The sequence below is a fragment of the Erpetoichthys calabaricus genome, chromosome 8 (genome assembly GCF_900747795.2).
Source record: "Erpetoichthys calabaricus chromosome 8, fErpCal1.3, whole genome shotgun sequence".
NCBI lineage: Eukaryota > Metazoa > Chordata > Cladistia > Polypteriformes > Polypteridae > Erpetoichthys > Erpetoichthys calabaricus.
The window spans coordinates 84858717-84878995 of NC_041401.2; the positions used below are offsets into that span (position 1 = coordinate 84858717).

The 20279-nt window shown below is 39.6% G+C and overlaps 1 protein-coding gene across 5 annotated transcripts in view; it reads left to right on the forward strand.

Annotated features, from left to right (window-relative positions):
* Positions 1-8025, forward strand: part of camkk1a (calcium/calmodulin-dependent protein kinase kinase 1, alpha a) — a 198247-nt gene extending 190222 nt beyond the window's left edge. For 3 of the 5 annotated variants that reach the window (XM_028807012.2, XM_028807013.2, XM_028807016.2), the window contains one exon: positions 3433-8025. In XM_028807012.2, coding sequence (XP_028662845.1) covers positions 3433-3508 — 76 coding nt within the window. In that variant the 3' untranslated portion in view covers positions 3509-8025. The remainder of the gene's footprint in view (positions 1-3432) is intronic. The other 2 variants (XM_028807015.2, XM_028807017.2) reach the window with 1 other exon arrangement.
* The last annotated feature ends 12254 nt before the right edge of the window (positions 8026-20279 follow it).

A 20279-nucleotide genomic window follows, 5' to 3' on the forward strand; every position in this document is an offset into this window, starting at 1 on the left:
GTGCTCTTGCTGGTTGTTTTTTGTCTTTGTTAAAACTCGTGCGTGTGCTGGGTGCTGTGGTGTTTCTAAATAGTATAGTGGGTTAAGCCAGGAGAAAGGGTGGAGGTCCAGGGTGAGTAGACTTGTCATTCAGTCCAGTGGCATTTAGACACTAAATAATCTATAGAGCTATTTGTCTGTGCAGTCATACACTGTAGATCTTGCTTTGTGGAGATAGGGGCCAAGGCTTTTATACTTGCTTTTGGATGAAGGAACTAATGTACTAAGCTTCTCAGCTATATAGTATATTATACTTTGTTTTGTTATACGTGTACCTTTTGTGAAAGTGTTTATTTGATATTTCGGCCTTTAGACATTGTACACTTCATGTCAAAATCGTGTCATTAGTACTATAACATGAAAAAAGTTTCAGTTTTTTGGTATGTGTTCAACATTTCTTGCATTTCTCGCATTTCCTTTCATCCTGCATTTACATAGATTGTTGTAGACACGGAATACACATGAAATGCATGTGTTCCAAAAAATGATACATTATTTACCCTATACAATTCCAAGCACTCCACACCCAGATAAACGAGACTTGACCCAGGAGAACTTTTTGTCCGAATTGAGCTATGGCTGTGGGGGGATGGGAATAGCAGGTTGCTTACTGCTTGTGCTGATTGACACATTTACAAAACAAAAGACGCTAATGGAGAGGTGTGAAGGAATTTAAGGTGGCCCGATATTACGAGTTTTTTTCATAGGCTTCAGGGATGCTAGTATTAAGCACTGTTTACAATGCGGCAAGTGTTGTTTATGTCAGAAGATATGTGGAAGTCACAAAGCCTTGTGCTGTGGTAGCCTGCAATAAACACGGGGCGTGTTGATCGTGGGAGTCAGGAATTGTCATTCTACTCTCAAATGGCCAAGTAACAGAAAAAATATTAGAAAATTGTGCAAAAAAACATGCTTCTGCTATGCCAATTGAGACAACAGGCTATAGGTTGGTGACTGTCTCAAAACATATCACATGAAGGACATGTATTAGTACAGCAGTGCACACTAGACATATCTTTCCTACTGAATTAATGTTAACATTCTTATATTTATATGTTTCTGTTATACACAATAACATTTTCCTTGTTGAAAAAAAGGAAGTTTTTCTGGAGGTAAAGAAAATGTTAAGGAGGCTACATAACTAACATGTAAAGTTTGCTTTTTTTTTTAAGAAATACCCAGAAAACACAGGAGAGGTCCCCAACTGAGTTTTAAACTGTTAGTATGATGACTTTACACACCTTAATTTCCTAATCACATATTATGAAAGAAACCTGCAAAAATAAAAACTAAAATGGTTTCTAGATGCAATTAAGCCCAATTTCACAACAGCCAAAGGCATTACCTAAAATCCACAAGCAAATCTTCATCAGAATGGGTACATGAAATAAAAATATACTTTCCTATACCAAGATTTCATGTAAATCCCACTGACAGGCCCTGAAGTTAGTAGATTGTGTTTGAAGTCCTATAAGTGCAGCTCTGCAAACAGCAGGGAGTCAGGCTTCCTCCACAATGCAATGAGAGATGCAAGAATAACAAAATGAAATGCTGGGTTGTAGTTATTGACTCCATTTGAATTACCTTTTCAAATGGGACATACCTTTCTTTAATTTATAAATGAAGAAGTATCTTGTCCTATAAATATCAAGGTAAAATAATTGGTGCTTACTATCAAAGTGAATTTGTTAATGCACAATGTTCTAAAAGCACCATACACAGGAAGCTTTTTTTTGGATGTGCTGTGCAAATCATTTTTTTCTTCCCTTTGTTAACAACACTGAATTGGGCTTTAAGTGACCAACTCCGAACATACCTAAAAAAAAGCGTTCAGTGATTGGAGTCTCATCTTGCTGCATTATAACTACTAGGAGGTAACTAGACATACTGCAGGATTAAAGAATTAATCCTACTTAAAACTGAAAAGCAAGGTTTAACTGTGTATGAGTTTCTCTATTCAGTTTTAGCCAGAAGTAAGGATATAATCTTCACCTATTCTTTAAGTTTTGACTTATTTTCCATTTCATCGTTGAATGAAAAAAGTATTTTTGGTATGTGTCTAGTGCACATTACGAGACAAATTTTGTTTTTTGTTTTTTTTTTACTGTATTTAAAAGAAACATAGAACTATCAATACTCCCACACACTGTACAGACATTTCCATTTTTTGATCTGGAAAAAGTAAGATTTTTGACTTAGCAGTGATTTACTAATCTTGGACAGATTTTGTTTAGTCCATAATGAAAATAAATGCCCTGATATGCTTCACTGAACAGCATCTATCCTGTCCTGTCCTTTTCTGTCACTTAAAGTCCCTCATATCATTTTGAATGGTGGCTTTTCACCACCTGTTAAGTCTAATATTTGACAATGAACAACAGTTCTCATCATCTCAGACAGTCCCCCTCCTTGTTTCAGACTTTTCCTTGGCCTCCAAAAATAATGGCGATTTTGTTCTGGTGAATTTAGAGGTCAAGGGATTAAATTCTGATTTAGAAAATTTCTGAAGGTGTTATTTTTGAAATATTTCTTCCTGTGATGCCATTTGGTTTTTATTATGCACACTACCATTATTGCCACTTTGTGATGCAGGGTTACTAGGCTGGATATTAAAAACTGTTGATTCGTTACTTTTTAGTTGTCTCTGGTCACAGATTCTTTTTTAGTTCTTAGACTTGGATTTCTGTCTTGCGTTTTGGCTTAAGCTATTTGAAATATTCTGGTTACTGACTCTTTTCATTATGATTTTGCCTCACTTCCTGGCCTTTGTTTCCTCAGTTCTTGCCCACCCAGTTAACATCCTTGGCTTGTTATTATAATTACGATTCCTTCTTACTTTATACTGAGCTAAGCCATCAGCAGCGGCTCTGTTTGTAGTGTCATCTTGACATTTAAGGTGCTGTTACTGGTTTGAATTAGAGAATATGACATTCCCAGATTGAAATTCTGGTTCCTTCTTAAATTTTTTGAAGTAAATTTTTATTGTAACCCTGTCTTTTTCCAGTCAGTTCTGTCTAGACTTATTTTTTTTTCTTTTCACCCATCTGGATCATGATGGCAGGTAGATAAGTTGATGTGGAAAAAGGTCCTTTGCAAAAATAATGAAAGAACTGCTGTATTGTCATTGAGGAGGGTGCAAATGTACTGGGTCTTGTGTCCACTTTTTAAAGTAAATGTAAACTACTTTGTGCCATGCTACTAGAATGTAAACGTAATGCTACTACTTTTTTGCGGTGGCTGGTTGGTGGTGGTTATAGGGAAGCCAAGCTTTCTTTCATCGGCTGCAAAGTCTTCAGTTCTCTGTGCTTGTCTGTGTTGGTTTTTGATTTTCCATACTTTTCTGACTCTAAATAAGGATTACTCTCACATTTATTTCTGTGTCCTCTGCTGCAGCAGGAAACAGAGCAGTGGTGATGGAGCAAAGGAGATGGAGCTCCCTGATGTGCATGAGGATGAAGCCACCCCCTAACATGACAACGGTCTGCAAGAGCTGTTCTAAGTTAAACTGTACCGCAGTACCATGGATTTTTTTCGCACTCCAGCCAACCCACCCACCCCATCAGCAACTCCATGCTACAATTGTGAAATTTGGGAAATCTGGAGTTGTTGAGGTCTTGGAGTTACTTGACAATTACAATGACATGACCATGTACAAGAGCAGAACACTCAGTTACGTTGTTTTGTGTGCTGTTGCCTTTTTCATCAGCTGTCTGTAATCATCTGTCTTCTCTGGATATTGTCTCATTGTATAGCCCTTTTCTTGCTTTTTTTGTTTATTGATTTGCTTAGCATGAATGTACACATGAAATCTGTTAAAATGAATAATAAGACAACCTGTTTGTTTGTATGCCAAAATTAGGAAAAACATGTCTTTTGGTTGGAGTGTTGCCTTCTGTTTTTGGTCAGCACATCGGTGAGATGTGTAGCTGGCTGACAAACACAAGTTCTCTTACTCAAATAAAGGCTCATTAATTTAGACATTATTTGCTACATAAACACTTAAAAATTATCAAAAATTTGAGGTTTAACAAACATCCACATAATCTGTATTCTATATAGTGCACTGAAATGCTGAAGTCTGTATAGTAATTACCGACACTTTGAGCTCAACTTTTATTAGTTTTTGCAGTCCGTTGTCCTTACTGCAGTATCGCTTGTATGTGGCACATTTATGGACAGAGCACTCTGCTACGTAGTATATTGCCCTACATCATTAGCAGTGGTACCCAATTGTAGTTTTATTTATTATTATTTTTTAATCTTTCTTCCTGTTATGCAACTTCAAATTAATTTTGAGCCAGCTTACTTCCACTCTTTAACCTAGTAATTATTTATTTATCATCCTCCTTCTTCTTGTCTCAAATGTAGTATCTGCTGGGCAGAGCAAGAATAAAGCTAGGAACGGCTGCAGGGTGCTCCACTGGAGGTTTTTTTTTTTTTTTTTTTGCACAGAAAAGTTTACACTTGATAATAGCAGCCAGCGGATTCGCAGGGATTTAAACATATCATCAAAATATAAATTAGAATCTACTGACAGCAAGTATAAAGTGAAAAAATACAAAACAAAACAATACTCAAAATACTGCCAAACAACAGCAATATTATAATCATTAGCAACTTCAGGACAACAAAGGCACCTAGCCTATCCATGTGGTATGGTAAATAAATTTAAGCTTTGTTTTTGGAACAAAAATTATGAATTAAAAGAAAACTTTTAGCAAAAGCAACCACTACATTTTTTTTTTCATTTAAAAACACATACATTTTTGTAGTGGCTACTATTGTAAACAGTTTTCCAAAGTGATTAGGTGTAAATTAGCAAGTGCAAGAATACAATAAAGCAAAGCATTGAATAGCAGCGATTCATTGTTTGGAATTTGTGCCTTATGTAGTGAGCTCTAATGCAAAGCACCTTACAAATAAATGAACGGAGTCCTCTGCATGTTGAAGCAATATGTTGACATTAGCAATCGACTCAATAGAAATAAGACAAACAGTGTACTAAATTACAGAATGTCAGGATTAGAATTCAGCAAAGGAGACTGAAGGCGCTTCATGGACACTAAGAAAAGGACCACATGGAGTAAATGTATCTGAAACTTGTGTTGTGTGCATTCCTAAAAACCTTTTAATATTTATTAGCTAAATCCTAATATTCCTCTGCAACTACTACTGCAATACCTGATACAGTGTTCCAGTGAGCAAATGCTACATTCATTGCGACACAATTTGGTAAATGCTCAAGTGTTTGCAATTGTGAGAAACCTTTAGGTTGGTGAGTAAATGGCAGAGTTCTGAAAGTTTAACCTGAAATTGATGATCTCTACAGTAGTGGTTTGGTACATGTCAGAACACTAAGAGCGGCTTCTTTTATTTAACTTGTCTTTATCATCTTTCAGTTATACAATCATTGCTCAGTTCTCTGTTGCAAACAGGTTTTGTTCTCAGTTTTGTGGGGTGTTTTGTAAAGGAAGATAAGAAGGCATGCTCTGATGATGTCACCTATTTGTAAAAGGATAGCCAGTGATTTTAATATTAAGCAAAAAAAATATGACTTTGGAGGACTGATGATTATAGTATGCATACTCTACAGTGAAATTTATTTTTAGTAGAAATCAACTGCGTTATAATTTTTTTAATTCTGATCCCCCCACCTCCCACAATACAGTCTTCACTGTGGTAACCAAAGTACTTCTGAGATGTTGTTGGGGTTAAAACAGACCCAAAAATGTTTTACTGGGCCAGTGTGCTACAGCATTGCTCTAGATGACTGCTTTTAGGTGAAACTTTAAAGTATCTAAATTCATACAGACCTAAAATGTAGAAACTAAAACTAAGAGCAGCAGCAACAGCCCAGATGATGTAACTGCTCTAGAGTGATGATGCAGCATCGCAATAAACTGTGAATAAAGCCTCAGGTGAAATATTTGTTGGATATTTGTTTCATTTTGCCCATATTCATTTTCTTCCCTATCAACAGACATTTCATTTAATAAGAAACAGTAGACCAAAAAAGGAATACAGGTTAGTTGCTTACTGAATTATATAACCAGACTTATCTGTCATACTTAGGCTGCCCATGAGAGGACTTGTGTTCAGAACCATTTTGTATGTCCTACTGCACTAGCTGATGAAAACATGTATTCATTAATTAATTTTTCCATCAAGGCTGTTGGTAGACTGGAGAAGGCTAATACTTTTTAGAAATATCTCCATTCCGAACCCACCTACTACTGCTAGTTTGACAGCTGTTTTGGACACATAACACGGACACATGCATGTCTCTGCTTTACAGATTATCTGATGTAATGGATCTTTATCTTTGTCACTGAGGAAACTATGAGCTTGGCTTTTGTGACACATTTTTTGTTTGTAACAGCATGCCACTGAGTTCTTATTAGAGTATGGCAGACCATCCCCTGGGATACAACTTGACACACAAGCTGTCATGCAGCAAGATAATGTCTGATTTTAACTTTTTTATATGGGTGCACTTTACTGTTGTTAGTTGATGCAGTAGTTCAAATGTCCATGTTTACAGAGACACTATTGTGGAACCATTTCATACAAAAAGTGAAGGGCTTCTGCTGCCTATATGACTAAATAAATTTTCAGTTTAATATTTACATAATACTTAGTCGTATTCTTGGCAGTATGACAAAATCATCACTATTTTGTTACAAAACAATTACATGATCGCGATTAGAAAATAATTTAAGAGATTTAATGTGACTGAGGTTATTTATATATATATATACGTTTAATCTGCGTTTACATGACCAATTGCTATCTCAGTCCTCTGATATCCCATGCTATCTTTAGTTCCAAGCTTTGCTGTTTGATGGTAAAGCTTACATTTTGGACCTTGTAGCATTTTGTAACTGAGGACTGAGGGAGTTGAGTAAATATTCAACTTTCATCACTAATGGTGTCTTTTATCAAATCAGGTTTACTTTATGTAGTGTCTTTCTATGTCGTGTATGTAGTTTATATGTGTTTTGAACGTTGCTGACTTCATTAAATTGAGAACATTCCTGTAATGTAAATCCCTGCTTTTAATGCCAAAGCCTTATTTTTTTTTTTTTTTTGGAATGCAACTGAGATGCTGTGTTTTGTCAAATACGGATTCAAATGCTTTAGTTGAATTTCCCAGGAATTTTATATTTGCATTCTGATCACATGTTGTGACAGACTCAAACTTCATTTTGGAAAGAGATTGTTGCTGTGCATTTTTCACCTTCAGAAAGCAAGTTAGGCTTTCTTTTCAACTTACATCCTTCTGTGCTGATATGAACTGCCTGACTACCAGGGGACTAGTAAGGTTGTGTAATTATTGAATGGGCAATTTTAGTAAACAGTTGGTCATCAGACTCAGAAGAGCAAAAATGGATAATTGACATGTTCATTATATCTTGTGCTGATTATAAGCAGCCAAAAAGTTAAGATGCAACTACTGAACTCCCTCATCCCCTTTCACAAATATGAAATCTGACATAATACAAAAATTGTTGGCTTGTGAACCAATATATCCTGATCCCCAAATTCACAGAATCCAGAAAAATGGAAAAACAGCACATTAGTGGCCAAAATTGAGCTTATGTCTGCAAGCTTTCCAAGTGTTCTGAGCAAAATGTTGACTTACTGTGACTTGTGCTTTTTGAAAACCAAATGAAATGCAGAACAATGACTACAGATTTTTTAGAGGGCTATCCTTTAGGAGGGCATTGAAAGAAGAGAGCATGAAATATCATTTTACTCTAGCATTGCTGCTATGTATTATACTATTTGTCAGTGTTTGCCATTTGTCTTTTGCATAACATTTCACTGGATGTAAAGCATACTTTTGAATGTACTGAAGGTAGCCATTGTAAAATGATGCATGATTTCTCTCTACTGAACTGTAAATATGTACCGATATAAAGAGGCTATTTTTTGCATGCTTTTGTACATTAGTCGAAATAATAAAATCATCCGTACACAATAAAACTCTGTGTCTGGATCTCTTGCAATATTTTTTTGTTGATAAGGAATTAGTCTTCTATTTTAATCACCATTATCACTATTTAGCTGCTTCAGAACTAGCACTAATGCTATTATTAAATGCTTACCTCTACCGTTTTTGAAACATTTATTGCAACTTTAGAAAAATCTGTGATTTCCTGTGATGCAGGAGTTAACACTCCTGTCTCTGTTTCAGAGCCCCAGGAAACTGGTGTCTGAGTCCCAGCCTAATTGTTCTTTGTCTATTGTTTATGCATTCTCCCAGTGTTTGTGTTTGATTTATTTATTTATTTATTTTTCTATTTAAGTGTTCTGTGTGATGGGCTGACACCTCACCTATGGTTAATTCGTCTTAGGTAAAGCTGTATTTGGATTAAATGAACTTAAATGATAAAGATGGATGCAAGGGTGGATATAAAGAGGTGTACTGGAAATGCCGAACCAAGGTAAGAAAAGTCTTAACATTTAATGGTGTCATTTTTTAGAAGTTTTAAAATGTTTTTCTTTAATATTCTTTACAACTGATGGTATTATTTTTCCCATTCATGTTTTGATACATCCGTTCATAATAGACCATACAGATTATAAACCCCATCCCCCCAGGTTTGTGGGGCCAGACCTTCATCTTTTCTTATCAGAACTCATCTTATAAATTATGACTTTTTATAGCAACATGATTGCAAATTGAAGAACATCTGAATATATGGTTTCAAGATATTTCATTACTGATTTGTTTTGTGAAATTTTAGAGCTTAATGTGTCTTGTGTACTAATTGAGAAATAAATGGAGTCTCAGAAGGGGGAAGCAGTGCAGTGTCAACACTGTGTATGGTGGAGATGGTGCGCTGCTGACCTCGACTCGGGACGTTGTGGGTTGGTGGGAGGAGTACTTCGAAGACCTCCTCAATCCCACTAACATGCCTTCCAATGAGGAAGCAGAGCCTGTGGACTCGGAGGTGGGCTCCCCCATCTCTGGGACTGAGGTCACCAAGGTGGTCAAAAAACTCCTTGGTGGCAGGGCCCCAGGGGTGGATGAGATACGTCCGGAGTTCCTCAAGGCTCTGGATGTTGTACGGCTGTCTTGGTTGACACATCTCTGCAACATCGCATGGACATCAGGGACAGTGCCTCTGGATTGGCAGACTGGGGTGGCGGTCCCCCTCTTTAAGAAGGGGGACCGGAGGGTGTGTTCCAACTACAGAGGGATCACACTCCTCAGCCTCCCTGGAAAAGTCTATTCGGGGGTTCTGGAGAGTAGGGTCCGTCGGATAGTCGAACCTCGGATTCAGGAGGAACAGTGTGGTTTTCATCCTGGACGCGGAAATGTGGACCAGCTCTACACCCTTAGCAGGGTCCTGGAGGGTGCATGGGAGTTCGCCCAACCAGTCTACATGTGTTTTGTGGACTTGGACCGTGTCCCTCGGGGAATCCTGTGGGGGGTGCTCCGAGAGTATGAGGTACCGGACCCCCTGATAAGAGCTGTTCGGTCCCTGTACGATCGGTGTCAGAGCTTGGTCCGCATTGCCGGCAGTAAGTCGAACCTGTTTCCAGTGAGAGTTGGACTCCGCCAGGGCTGCCCTTTGTCACCGATTCTGTTCATAACTTTTATGGACAGAATTTTTAGGCGCAGCCAGGGTGTTGAGGGGGTCCGGCTTGGTGGACTCAGGATTAGGTCACTGCTTTTTGCAGATGATGTTGTCCTGTTTGCTTCATCAGGCCGTGATCTTCAGCTCTCTCTGGATCGGTTCGCAGCTGAGTGTGAAGCGGCTGGGATGAGAATCAGCACCTCCAAATCCGAGACCATGGTCCTCAGCCGGAAAAGGGTGGAGTGCCCTCTCAGGGTTGGGAGCGAGATCCTGCCCCAAGTGGAGGAGTTCAAGTATCTTGGGGTCTTGTTCACGAGTGAGGGAAGAATGGAGCGTGAGATCGACAGGCGGATCGGTGCGGCGTCCGCAGTGATGCGGGCTCTGCATCAGTCTGTCGTGGTGAAAAAGGAGCTGAGCCATAAGGCAAAGCTCTCAATTTACCAGTCGATCTATGTTCCTACCCTCACCTATGGTCATGAGCTATGGGTAGTGACCGAAAGAACGAGATCGCGAATACAAGCGGCTGAAATGAGTTTTCTCCGCAGGGTGTCTGGGCTCTCCCTTAAAGATAGGGTGAGAAGCTCAATCATCTGGGAGGGGCTCAGAGTAGAGCCGCTGCTCCTCCGCATCGAGAGGAGTCAGAAAAGGTGGCTCGGGCATCTGATCAGGATGCCTCCTGGACGCCTCCCTGGTGAGGTGTTCCGGGCACGTCCAACCGGGAGGAGGCCCCGGGGAAGACCCAGGACAAGCTGGAGGGCCTATGTCTCCCGGCTGGCCTGGGAACGCCTTGGGATTCCCCTGGAAGAGCTAGAAGAAGTGTCCGGGGAGAGGGAAGTCTGGGCATCTCTGCTCAAGCTGCTGCCCCCGCAACCCGACCTCGGATAAGCTGAAGAGGATGGATGGATGGATGGATTGGTTGGAAGTCAACTGCTAATCAACATTAATAAAAGGATAAATGCCTGTGTGTCTGTCAGGTTGCTATGTCTCTGTCATTGCAACAGATGGCGCATTACAGACCTTTGTAGTAATAAAATGCCTTACATTTGTCGTTCCAACAGATGGTGCATCACAAACATTAATACTGCTTTTACTAATCTTATACCAAATGGCACATAACTTAGGAAAATACATTGCATTTGTCTCATTCCAACAGATGGCACATTACAAACATCTGTAGTTGTGCATTTCATTACTACAAATGTTTGTGATGCACCATCTGTTGGCATGACAAATGCAATGCCTTTTATTACTACATGCATTACAATAGATGGCACACTGCAAACATTAACGTTGAGGTATATGTTTTTGAAATTAATGTTATCACTCAGTGTACTGATTTCAGTGTAAATTGTTGCAGGTTACTTTTTAAGAAATGTCTTTATTTAGGACAAATTTTAAATCCAGCTTTTACGTCAATACTCCATGTATCTGTCCATTTTCTTTTCATGCTTTTTCTTTATATATATATGTCATGAGGAGCCTCTCTTGGTAGCAGGGAGTGCAAGGCAGGTGCCAACCCTCAGTGTGAACTAGTTCATTATACAGTGTGCTCACATAGTTTTCTGTTGCTTCACTTTAAATTTGCCAGTCAACATTGCAGCTTGCGTCTGAATACAGAAAGGAGCTGGAATCTCTAGCGAAATCCCACAAGCTCCAGTCCAAGCCCACGGCAGCCAGGAATTACACAAGGGGAAAGCAGTGTGAGGTGGCAAACAATTTCCAGTGCCACAGCAATCTAGCCATCTATCCAATATTTCTTAATTAATTATTGGGATGCATAGCCTGAAATCAAGACTGTCGCTGTCACTCGGACGTCTGGTCACCCTTGTAAATTACAGTTGTCAGTGACATCGTGAATCATTATAGATCATTATAGATAATGGAACTGTGAGGTTGATTTAGTTTAAGGTAAATACTGAATGTATTATTTGCTCTGTGCACCGCGGCTTGCACGCCACAGGGTACTTCATTCATATCAAAATAACCATTTGTTTTCCGTGCTTGCATTTTACAATTTTATGGTTAGGAGGTTTACTTAACTTACCTGTTAAGACTTCAAGAATCCGGAGGACTAAAGTGCTGATGCACACATTCTTTTTGTTTGCGCTCAAGCCACTGGAAGACTTCATAACAGCAGAAAGAACTTGGTGAGGCAGAGGACTCCATGTGCCTCACTGGTGGAGGATTGCCGTGCCGCACGTGCGCAATCAGCCTGTGCAGCGTCTCCTTCCCATGCACACCGCAGTCTGCTGGCAGAGCCGGCCCTAGACAATTTTGGGCCCGAAGCAATCTGATACTGAGGGCCCCGTAAGGGGCCTGACCCCTGCAACTAGGGGGTCCGGGGCAGAGCCCCGGCCACCAAGCGATTTCCTGCATTCTGAGCTGCAGAAATGCGTTTTCCCGCCATCTACAACCATCACTTTTTGACGATTTCCGTTTGACACTGACAACCGTAATCGTAACACACTGCAGGAGCCAAATTCGCAGGCTGTCAGCGCAGACTGTCGTACAAGGCCCTGAGTGAAGGGTATGAGTGATGGAGGTCGGAGTGGGCCCGCATAAATGTCTTTAGTGACGATACATTAACAGATAAAGCTACATTGTAGCCAGCTTTTGCTGTTTCCACCAGGCAGTACGTGGAGGTAAATAGCTAAGCCAAGCACTTTTTTTTTTGCTTTTTATATTTTTTATATATTTTTTTTTATTTTATGAAGATGAGATCCACATTATTTTGTTTTTACATTTTTATTCAGTTTTAAAGCTTGTTTTCATATTTTCGAGATATTCAGATTTCCGTATAAAATAACTTGCCAGCAGATATTGAAATCTATTTCACACAAAAGACACTTTTCGAACCTTGGCACTGGCAAACTCATGAATAAGTTCAGAATAATCAAGAGATTCGACTATCTCTTGCTCAATTGAAATCAATGCCAGACTATTCAGACATACGTAGCTCATGGAGCTTCGCAAGTAATTTTTGATAAGCTTGAGTTTTGAAAAACTCCTTTCCGCCGAAGATACCGTTATAGGCACAGTCAATGCTATTCTGAGAGCCACAGCAACATTAGGCATGGCAGTTGCTAACTCCTTCTCATACAGATATTCCAGTGCTTGCATGGCCGTTGAGTTGCTAGGAACTAAATTGGCAAACATGCGAATTTCACTGCATAGTGCGTGTGGATCAATGTCTGATTCATTATTGTTCGAGTCAGTTAATGCAATTTTCAAGTCCATAGAGTATTTCATCAAGGTATTATCATCCATGAATGATATTAACTGATAATTGTGCAGAAATCCAAAATTGTCGAAATGCTGTTTCATTTGATCAAACCTCTAATTCATGGACAGAATTGCTTGATCCAGAAGGACAAGAAAGAATTCTGTGTGAAACTTTTCCTTTGGATCAGTTATTAACTCATCCAGGATTTCATAATCGAAATGGCGCTTTGTTCGTGTCCTGCGTAAACTGGTTACTGCAGGAAATGCGACATCCTCGGAAGGCATCTCCAATTCAATAGCGAGCTCTCTGGCTGTAGCTTCTGCTAATTCTAGTCCATTTTCTCTGTACGAAACCAAATAGTCAGAGACACTGTTGATGCATTTGAGAGCAACATCATACTGCATATTTTCATTTTGCAAAATTTTGCTGGCTACATTGATCTGTGAAAGAATGTTGTACCAAATCGCTAAGGAAACAAGAAATGGAAAATTTTTCAGCTGCTTGGCTAATGCAGCGGCTTCAGTTCTAGCCTTAGGATCTTTAGTATCTTCAGAAACATCTACCAGCGCGTCATACACAGAGCCTATTTGAAATCTGACTGCTTTAACACTCTCAATCCTGCATTCCCATCTAGTGTCACAAATGCGCTTCAGAGTGAAATTATTGATGTGCTTCTCCAGAATCTGCCAGCGTACTGTAGAAGCACTAAACAGCAAATAGATCTGATGTAACGTTCCAAAAAGCGACATGGCAGTTGGTGATAATTTAGCCATGTCTCCAACAAGCAAATTAAGGCTATGACATCTGCATGGGATGTAGAATGCTTGTGGATTTTTATCCAGTATTCGTTTTTGAATGCCACTGTGTTTGCCTTTCATATTGGAACCGTTATCATATCCCTGTCCTCTACAGTTACCTAGGTCCAATTTCAACTCCGAGAGCATCCATAGGCATTGGTCTGTGAGATTGGAGCCAGTGCTATCATCAACGGCTATGTACCCTACAAAATATTCTCGAACTTCCACTGAGGAGCCATCAATATGAACGATCCTTATTATCATCATCATCTGCTCTTCACAGCTTATATCAGGAGTGTAGTCAAGAAGGATTGAGAAATACTTGGCCTTATGAATATGGGAAATTATTTTCTCTAACGTAGCATTACCCATCAACTGAATTATTTCATTTTGCATGTTTTTGCCCAGATAATGATCGTGGATTTCATTGTCTATAATCCTTCGAACATGCTCTTGCATGCACGGATCAAATTTGGCTAACAATTCCACTAACCCAAGAAAACTGCCATTATGCGGGGCAAATATACGATCGCTAGAACCTCGAAACGGCAGGTTTCTTTCACCCAGAAACTGAATAATACCAATAATTCTTGTTAATACATTGCGCCAATGCTCAATTTCTCTTAGCAGAAGTTCTTGTGCACGCTTACAAATGGTACATCCTGCCTTCAAACGATTTTGAAGTTCCAACCAATCCTTAAAGGCACGTATATGGTTGGCAGATATTTCGTGACTGCACATGTCTCTGGACAAATTTCTCCAATCACCGCAACCATCAGTAGTCAATTTGATCTGGATATCCGAGAATAACTTGCAGCAGAAACAAAAAACTGCATTTTTGTTCTTTGAGTAAACAAGCCAGGGCCTGTCAACAAATTCCCCATTTGGTAATTTTTCGGGAATAAAAAGAATCAGAAAAATGGCGCCCATCATCATTCGTCGGATATTGAATCCTGGTTTCGCGAAAGGGTCCCTTTTGGACTAGGAAGACACGTTCCTTGTCGGTGATTGCTGCACCCCACAAACCTGGATCTCCCCAACTGAAGGAATCAAAATCATTATCAGCCTCGTCGTGATCTTCATCTTTCTGGTTAGAAACCATAACGGCTGGCAATGTTGCTGAACCTGACGAAAAACCCATGTCCATGTCATTCTTAACATCATCAGCTTCTGACTCCTCGGAGTCGGATACAGGTTTGTGGGGCTTGGACGGCGTTGCGGTATCTTCGACTAATGAAAGTTCAGTCCTGGTGCTAGTGCTGCTGCTGCTAGAGCTAACCGTTTTCGTTAGGAAGCGTTGCAAAGCGCCTTTTTGGGTAGCGAAGAATTCATCTTTCGCTGCTTTTTCTTTACATTTTTGAGCACCTGATTTATGTTTCTTTGGCGGTGGAACTGAAGACATTTGGAGTACAATAATTTCAAACTGTGGAAATTCGGCAAGGCCTAACTACTATCTACAAGACATTCTTTCTAACAAAATGGAAATATATTGATATGAAGGAAAGTGATGGCTTTACGAAGAGAAGGGCCCCTTTAATGCTCTGTCGAGAATGCAGTGCGGCGGAGTGGCCCTGACTGAAGCGTAAGTGGCCGCCTACTGAGGACAGAGGCACAGATGAGCCGTGGAGGCAGCAACAGGCGTGCAGGCCTGAGTGAAGCGTAATGAAGATTGGAGTGCCGAGTGGAGATATCCACGTGGAGTAATTAGGTGATGGAATATGTTACCCGTGAATTATATATATATAAAAAAAATTAGTAATAGAGGTTGGAGTGAAGGAGTCTGTTGCTCCATTGGGCCCTCCGCAGCAGCGTCGCATCACAGGAAAAAAAAACCTTGGGCGCAGTTGGCACCCTCCAGCTGTGGGCCTGAAGCGGTCGCTTCGTTCACTTCGCCCTAAGGCTGGCTCTGCTGCTGGGCTGATGTTTCATGAACTTATTGGGGGGATCTGCTTAACATCAGTAGCGGCTATTGGAGGTGAACAGGAGGAAAATATACACGTTGGTGTAATCGCTGCCAAGGTAAAACTGAAACAGCCAACTAATTTGCAGTTGAAGTGCAGAACTTTTCTCCGTTTTAAGATAGATGAGTTCGCAAATTCCGAGATACTTATCAGTTTGAGACTTTAATAATTTAAAAGGTGTACAAAATGATCAGTTCTTAATCTGTTGAAATGTCTCCATAAATTTCCATGAAAACTGTGTCACATTTCAACAAAATTGGCGCACGGGGTGCAGAGTCATTTCATGCGAAGAGACAGACACGTGCTATGGCAATAGGTGCTTTGCGCATTACAGTATATGTGAACGCATCGATACAAAAACCACCTAACTAAACAATACGATCATTTAGAGGGAAAAATGACTTGCTGGATACGTAAAAACCTGTCGCCGATGTGGACCTCGGGGAATGAACTAGAAACCATTGCCAGTCATTTTCTCACCTGCTTTGTCCTGAACAGGGCCGCAGGGGTTGGGTGATGGAGCCTATCCCAGCCAGCATTGGGCACAATGAAGAAACAAACACTAAACAGGGTGCCAATCCCACACAGGGCAAACACACATACACATCCATCCCAACCACGCACTAGGGCCAGTTTAGTATCGTCAGTACACCTATCCTGCACGTCTTTGGACTGTGGGAGGAAACCCACGCAAACATGGAGAGAACATATACACTTCACGCAGGGAGGACTCGGGACACGAACCCTGGTCTCCTTACTGTGAGGCTTCAGCGCCACCAATTTCTCGCTTTTACATGTTGAGTAATCATTAATCATATTGATAAAAACGTGGATCACAAAAACGTTCTGGTCACTCCACATTTTTCAGGTACTTAGTGCCAAATGTATTCAGTTTTTGTGAAATGTATGAAAGCTTTTTTTTAACTCTGTGTTCAAAGGATTCATGGGTGCAATGTAGACCTCCGACGTTTAAGCAGGATGCCAAGGATATGACGACTGTTTCTGAACTGCGGGCTTCATTTGTAATCCTCTGCCTCCATCTAGTGAGAAGACTAGCACACAAATAGCAGGCATTAGAATTAAACATCTCAACCTGAGAGCGAGCCAGAGGCTTCAGTGGTTTGTGACAAACAATCCTTTACGCTATAAAGAAATCATTCCTATAAGTGAACTCCTTGCTTGACCTTTTCTTTTTTAATAATACAGTATATGTATCTACTTCAACAGGTACATTTACTTGATGTCATTTGCATTTGTTTCTCCAAGAATTATCAGGCCCAAGTTAAGATGAACTTTAGATCTCTGAAAAAAAATTCAGTTTGTCCATAGAAAGTAAAAGTAATCAAACAACACATCAAATGCAATAAGCTACACATATCTACCAAAATATTCTTATACGCGGAATAAAATCCTCACATAAATACAATATGCATGGAAATATGATCCCATAATCAACAGTATGCTTTCAAATGTTTTGGAGTTTCTCTGTGCTGTTTAACAGACAAGTTCTTACCTGTCTCATTATGTGAATTCCGAGCTGCAACATTCTTTGTTCTCTTAAAAAGGCTTAAATATAATTTGTAAAGACGGAAGTTTTGAGGTAAGGTCTGGTAGGTCAGTGATGAAGCCCAGAACTCTGGGCCCTATGCATAAGCAGTATCTCTGGACCCCTACCTCTTGATCCATGTCTGTTGCACGTCCTTTTCATTCTAGGCTTCAAGATCCCCCCAACCCAGTGGGCCCTAGGTAATCATTACCCTAACCCCCCCTGCAACGGCTACAACGGCCATGATCATGGTGCTGGCTGGACAGTGGCAACGTGTTGCATGTTGATTAGCACATCACTGTGCTCTGTACATGTGACAATAATAAAGACCCTAAAAACCTTTTAATTTAAACAATAGGTTTAAATTCCAACCCATTTGCTTTATCAAACCTGCAAAAATCTCCACATGTTTATGTGCCTTTTTCTAGGACTATTCTGACATCTCAAAATTATAGTATGCTGTTTAGTTACAGTAAATAGACTTTTTCCTCAGATTTCTTGTTTTAACTGTTTATTTACTCATGATGTTCAATCTTGAAATTACAGATGGTGTACTCTAGCTCAGTATGCACCTACTAACCCTGCCATATGAGACTAATGTTAACAGTTATGTTAACATCCATCCATCCATTTTCCAACCCGCTGAATCCAAACACAGGGTCACGGGGGTCTGCTGGAGCCAATCCCAGCCAACACAGGGCACAAGGCAGGAACCAAGCCTGGGCAGGGTGCCAACCCACCGCAGTATGTTAACATTATGAGACTAATGTTAACAGACTTTTAGATCAGCTCTCAAACAGATTTTTAAAACAACTGTAGAATTAAGCAGTCAGGAAATCATATTTTACTACACCATCTTAAGTGTAGACTAAGCACAATAATAAAATCTCAACTGACTATCAACTTTGATTCTCAAATATTTGTAGAATCTGCTTCACCATTATTAGCCAACATATTAATTTTTTTAACACTTCAGATTTACTGATCTGTTCCTAGATTTTAGATTTCATGTATTATCGATTCCAATAAAGTGTTCTTCTCCCTTGATACATAAAGTAAGCACTCATTGCGTATTATCTCTTTAAATATTGGGCTGTGCACTCAGTTCCTTTTGATTATCAAACAGTAAAAACAAACTGCACCTAGTTATTTATAATCTCATTAAAATATCGTAATATCCTAATAATTTATAATCAGTAAAGTACACAGCAACCTGGTAATTTCAGGTATTCAGTTTTGGTCAGTCATTGGCACACTCAAGGTTATTAAACAAAGAAATTGAATTTGGCTAAAAAGATGGCCCAGTGTCACTTCACTTTTTCTGTTTTTCTAATTGATGTACAGTATTGTATAATTTTTTACTCTGAGCCCCATTTCTTTCCTGGAATTACTCAGCTGGAGTTATTCACATAGGGTTCTTACCTGTACTTCACCCCTGACACCCCTTCTTTTGCTCTTCGTGTCTGTTCCTCGAATCTCTTTCTTCTATGTTTGTGATCTGGTGTGAAGCTGAAGGGGGCAGACCTAAGGTGTTGTGTTTTTTTGGGCTGTAGTCACCTGAGGCAGTGGCATTAGCAGGTTTGGCTGATGTGCTCATGGGGCTCAACAATATATTTGAGTTCTTTGAGTTTCTGGGCTTTCTAGAATTTGTTGCTCACAGTCTTCTGCCATTGTTCAGTTTAATGAGAATTTTGGCACATATCTCTAGAAACTTCTGTATTGTTAAATTTGTTTGTTTTTTCTTTTCTAGGATTTTGTCTTAGCCTTGAGCTGTATTTGTAATTCTTCTAATGTTTTTGCAATTGCTTGCATTTTTCCTGGCTTCATACCTTCTTTTTCTTTTGCTGTATATAATTTTTCATTTCTATAATGACCTGGTAATAGTTCTATCTCTGTTTGTTCCTTTTCTTTATAGCTGTTTAATTATTTACCGTTACCTTCTCTTTATTTACATGATTAGAGATTCCTGGAAACATTTAGGTATAAAAGAGTATTCTTGCTGATTGCATTTTAGATTTGTTTAAATAAACTGAGAGCTTATTCAGAATCACTGATAGCATGATTTAATTGAACATACATTCAATATAGATTTAATTAGCATAAAAAAATTATTGTTTTGTTTCAGGAAGAAATTTTCAATTGGTTTCTTCTGTTTGTGAGGCCCAAAACACCCATGTTCCTTATTCCTCACCACTGCATTATATACATTGTTACTTCCAGATGAGCATTTTGAGAGAGGACATGCAGGTGATGGGTGTAACAGAACAAGATGCAGAGGACAGAAAGATATGGAAGAAGATGATCCGCTGTGGCGACCACTAACGGGAGCAGCCGAAAGAAGAAGAAGACTTCCAGATGAGCATTTTGAGAGAGGACATGCAGGTGATGGGTGTAACAGAACAAGATGCAGAGGACAGATAGATATGGAAGAAGATGATCCGCTGTGGCGACCACTAACGGGAGCAGCCGAAAGAAGAAGAAGACTTCCAGATGAGCATTTTGAGAGAGGACATGCAGGTGATGGGTGTAACAGAACAAGATGCAGAGGACAGAAAGATATGGAAGAAGATGATCCGCTGTGGCGACCACTAACGGGAGCAGCCGAAAGAAGAAGAAGACTTCCAGATGAGCATTTTGAGAGAGGACATGCAGGTGATGGGTGTAACAGAACAAGATGCAGAGGACAGATAGATATGGAAGAAGATGATCCTCTGTGGCGACCCGTAACGGGAGGAGGAAGAAGACTTCCAGATGAGCATTCATTCATTGTCAGATCTTCCGACTAAAGACAAAACCAGACCTTTTTCTAAATTTTGTAGATTGGCATAAGAATTTTTCTGGTTATTCATTATCTGACAGGTAACAAGTATATTCAAGCCAGTTAAAAAGCAATATTGTCATTGTATTGTGCCAGAACTCTAAAAGTATACAACTGTAATCTCACTGAAAGATAGTCTTGAAATACAAAGTCATGGGAAATTCCACAAAATTATCAATACACAAAAATTGTGCAAATGAGATTAGAAATTTGCAACGACATTTTAATAATGAACATTTTAATAATTTTTTTCAATGAGATGAGATGAAACACATTCAATCGTGATCAACAGAAAGTTACAATAGAAG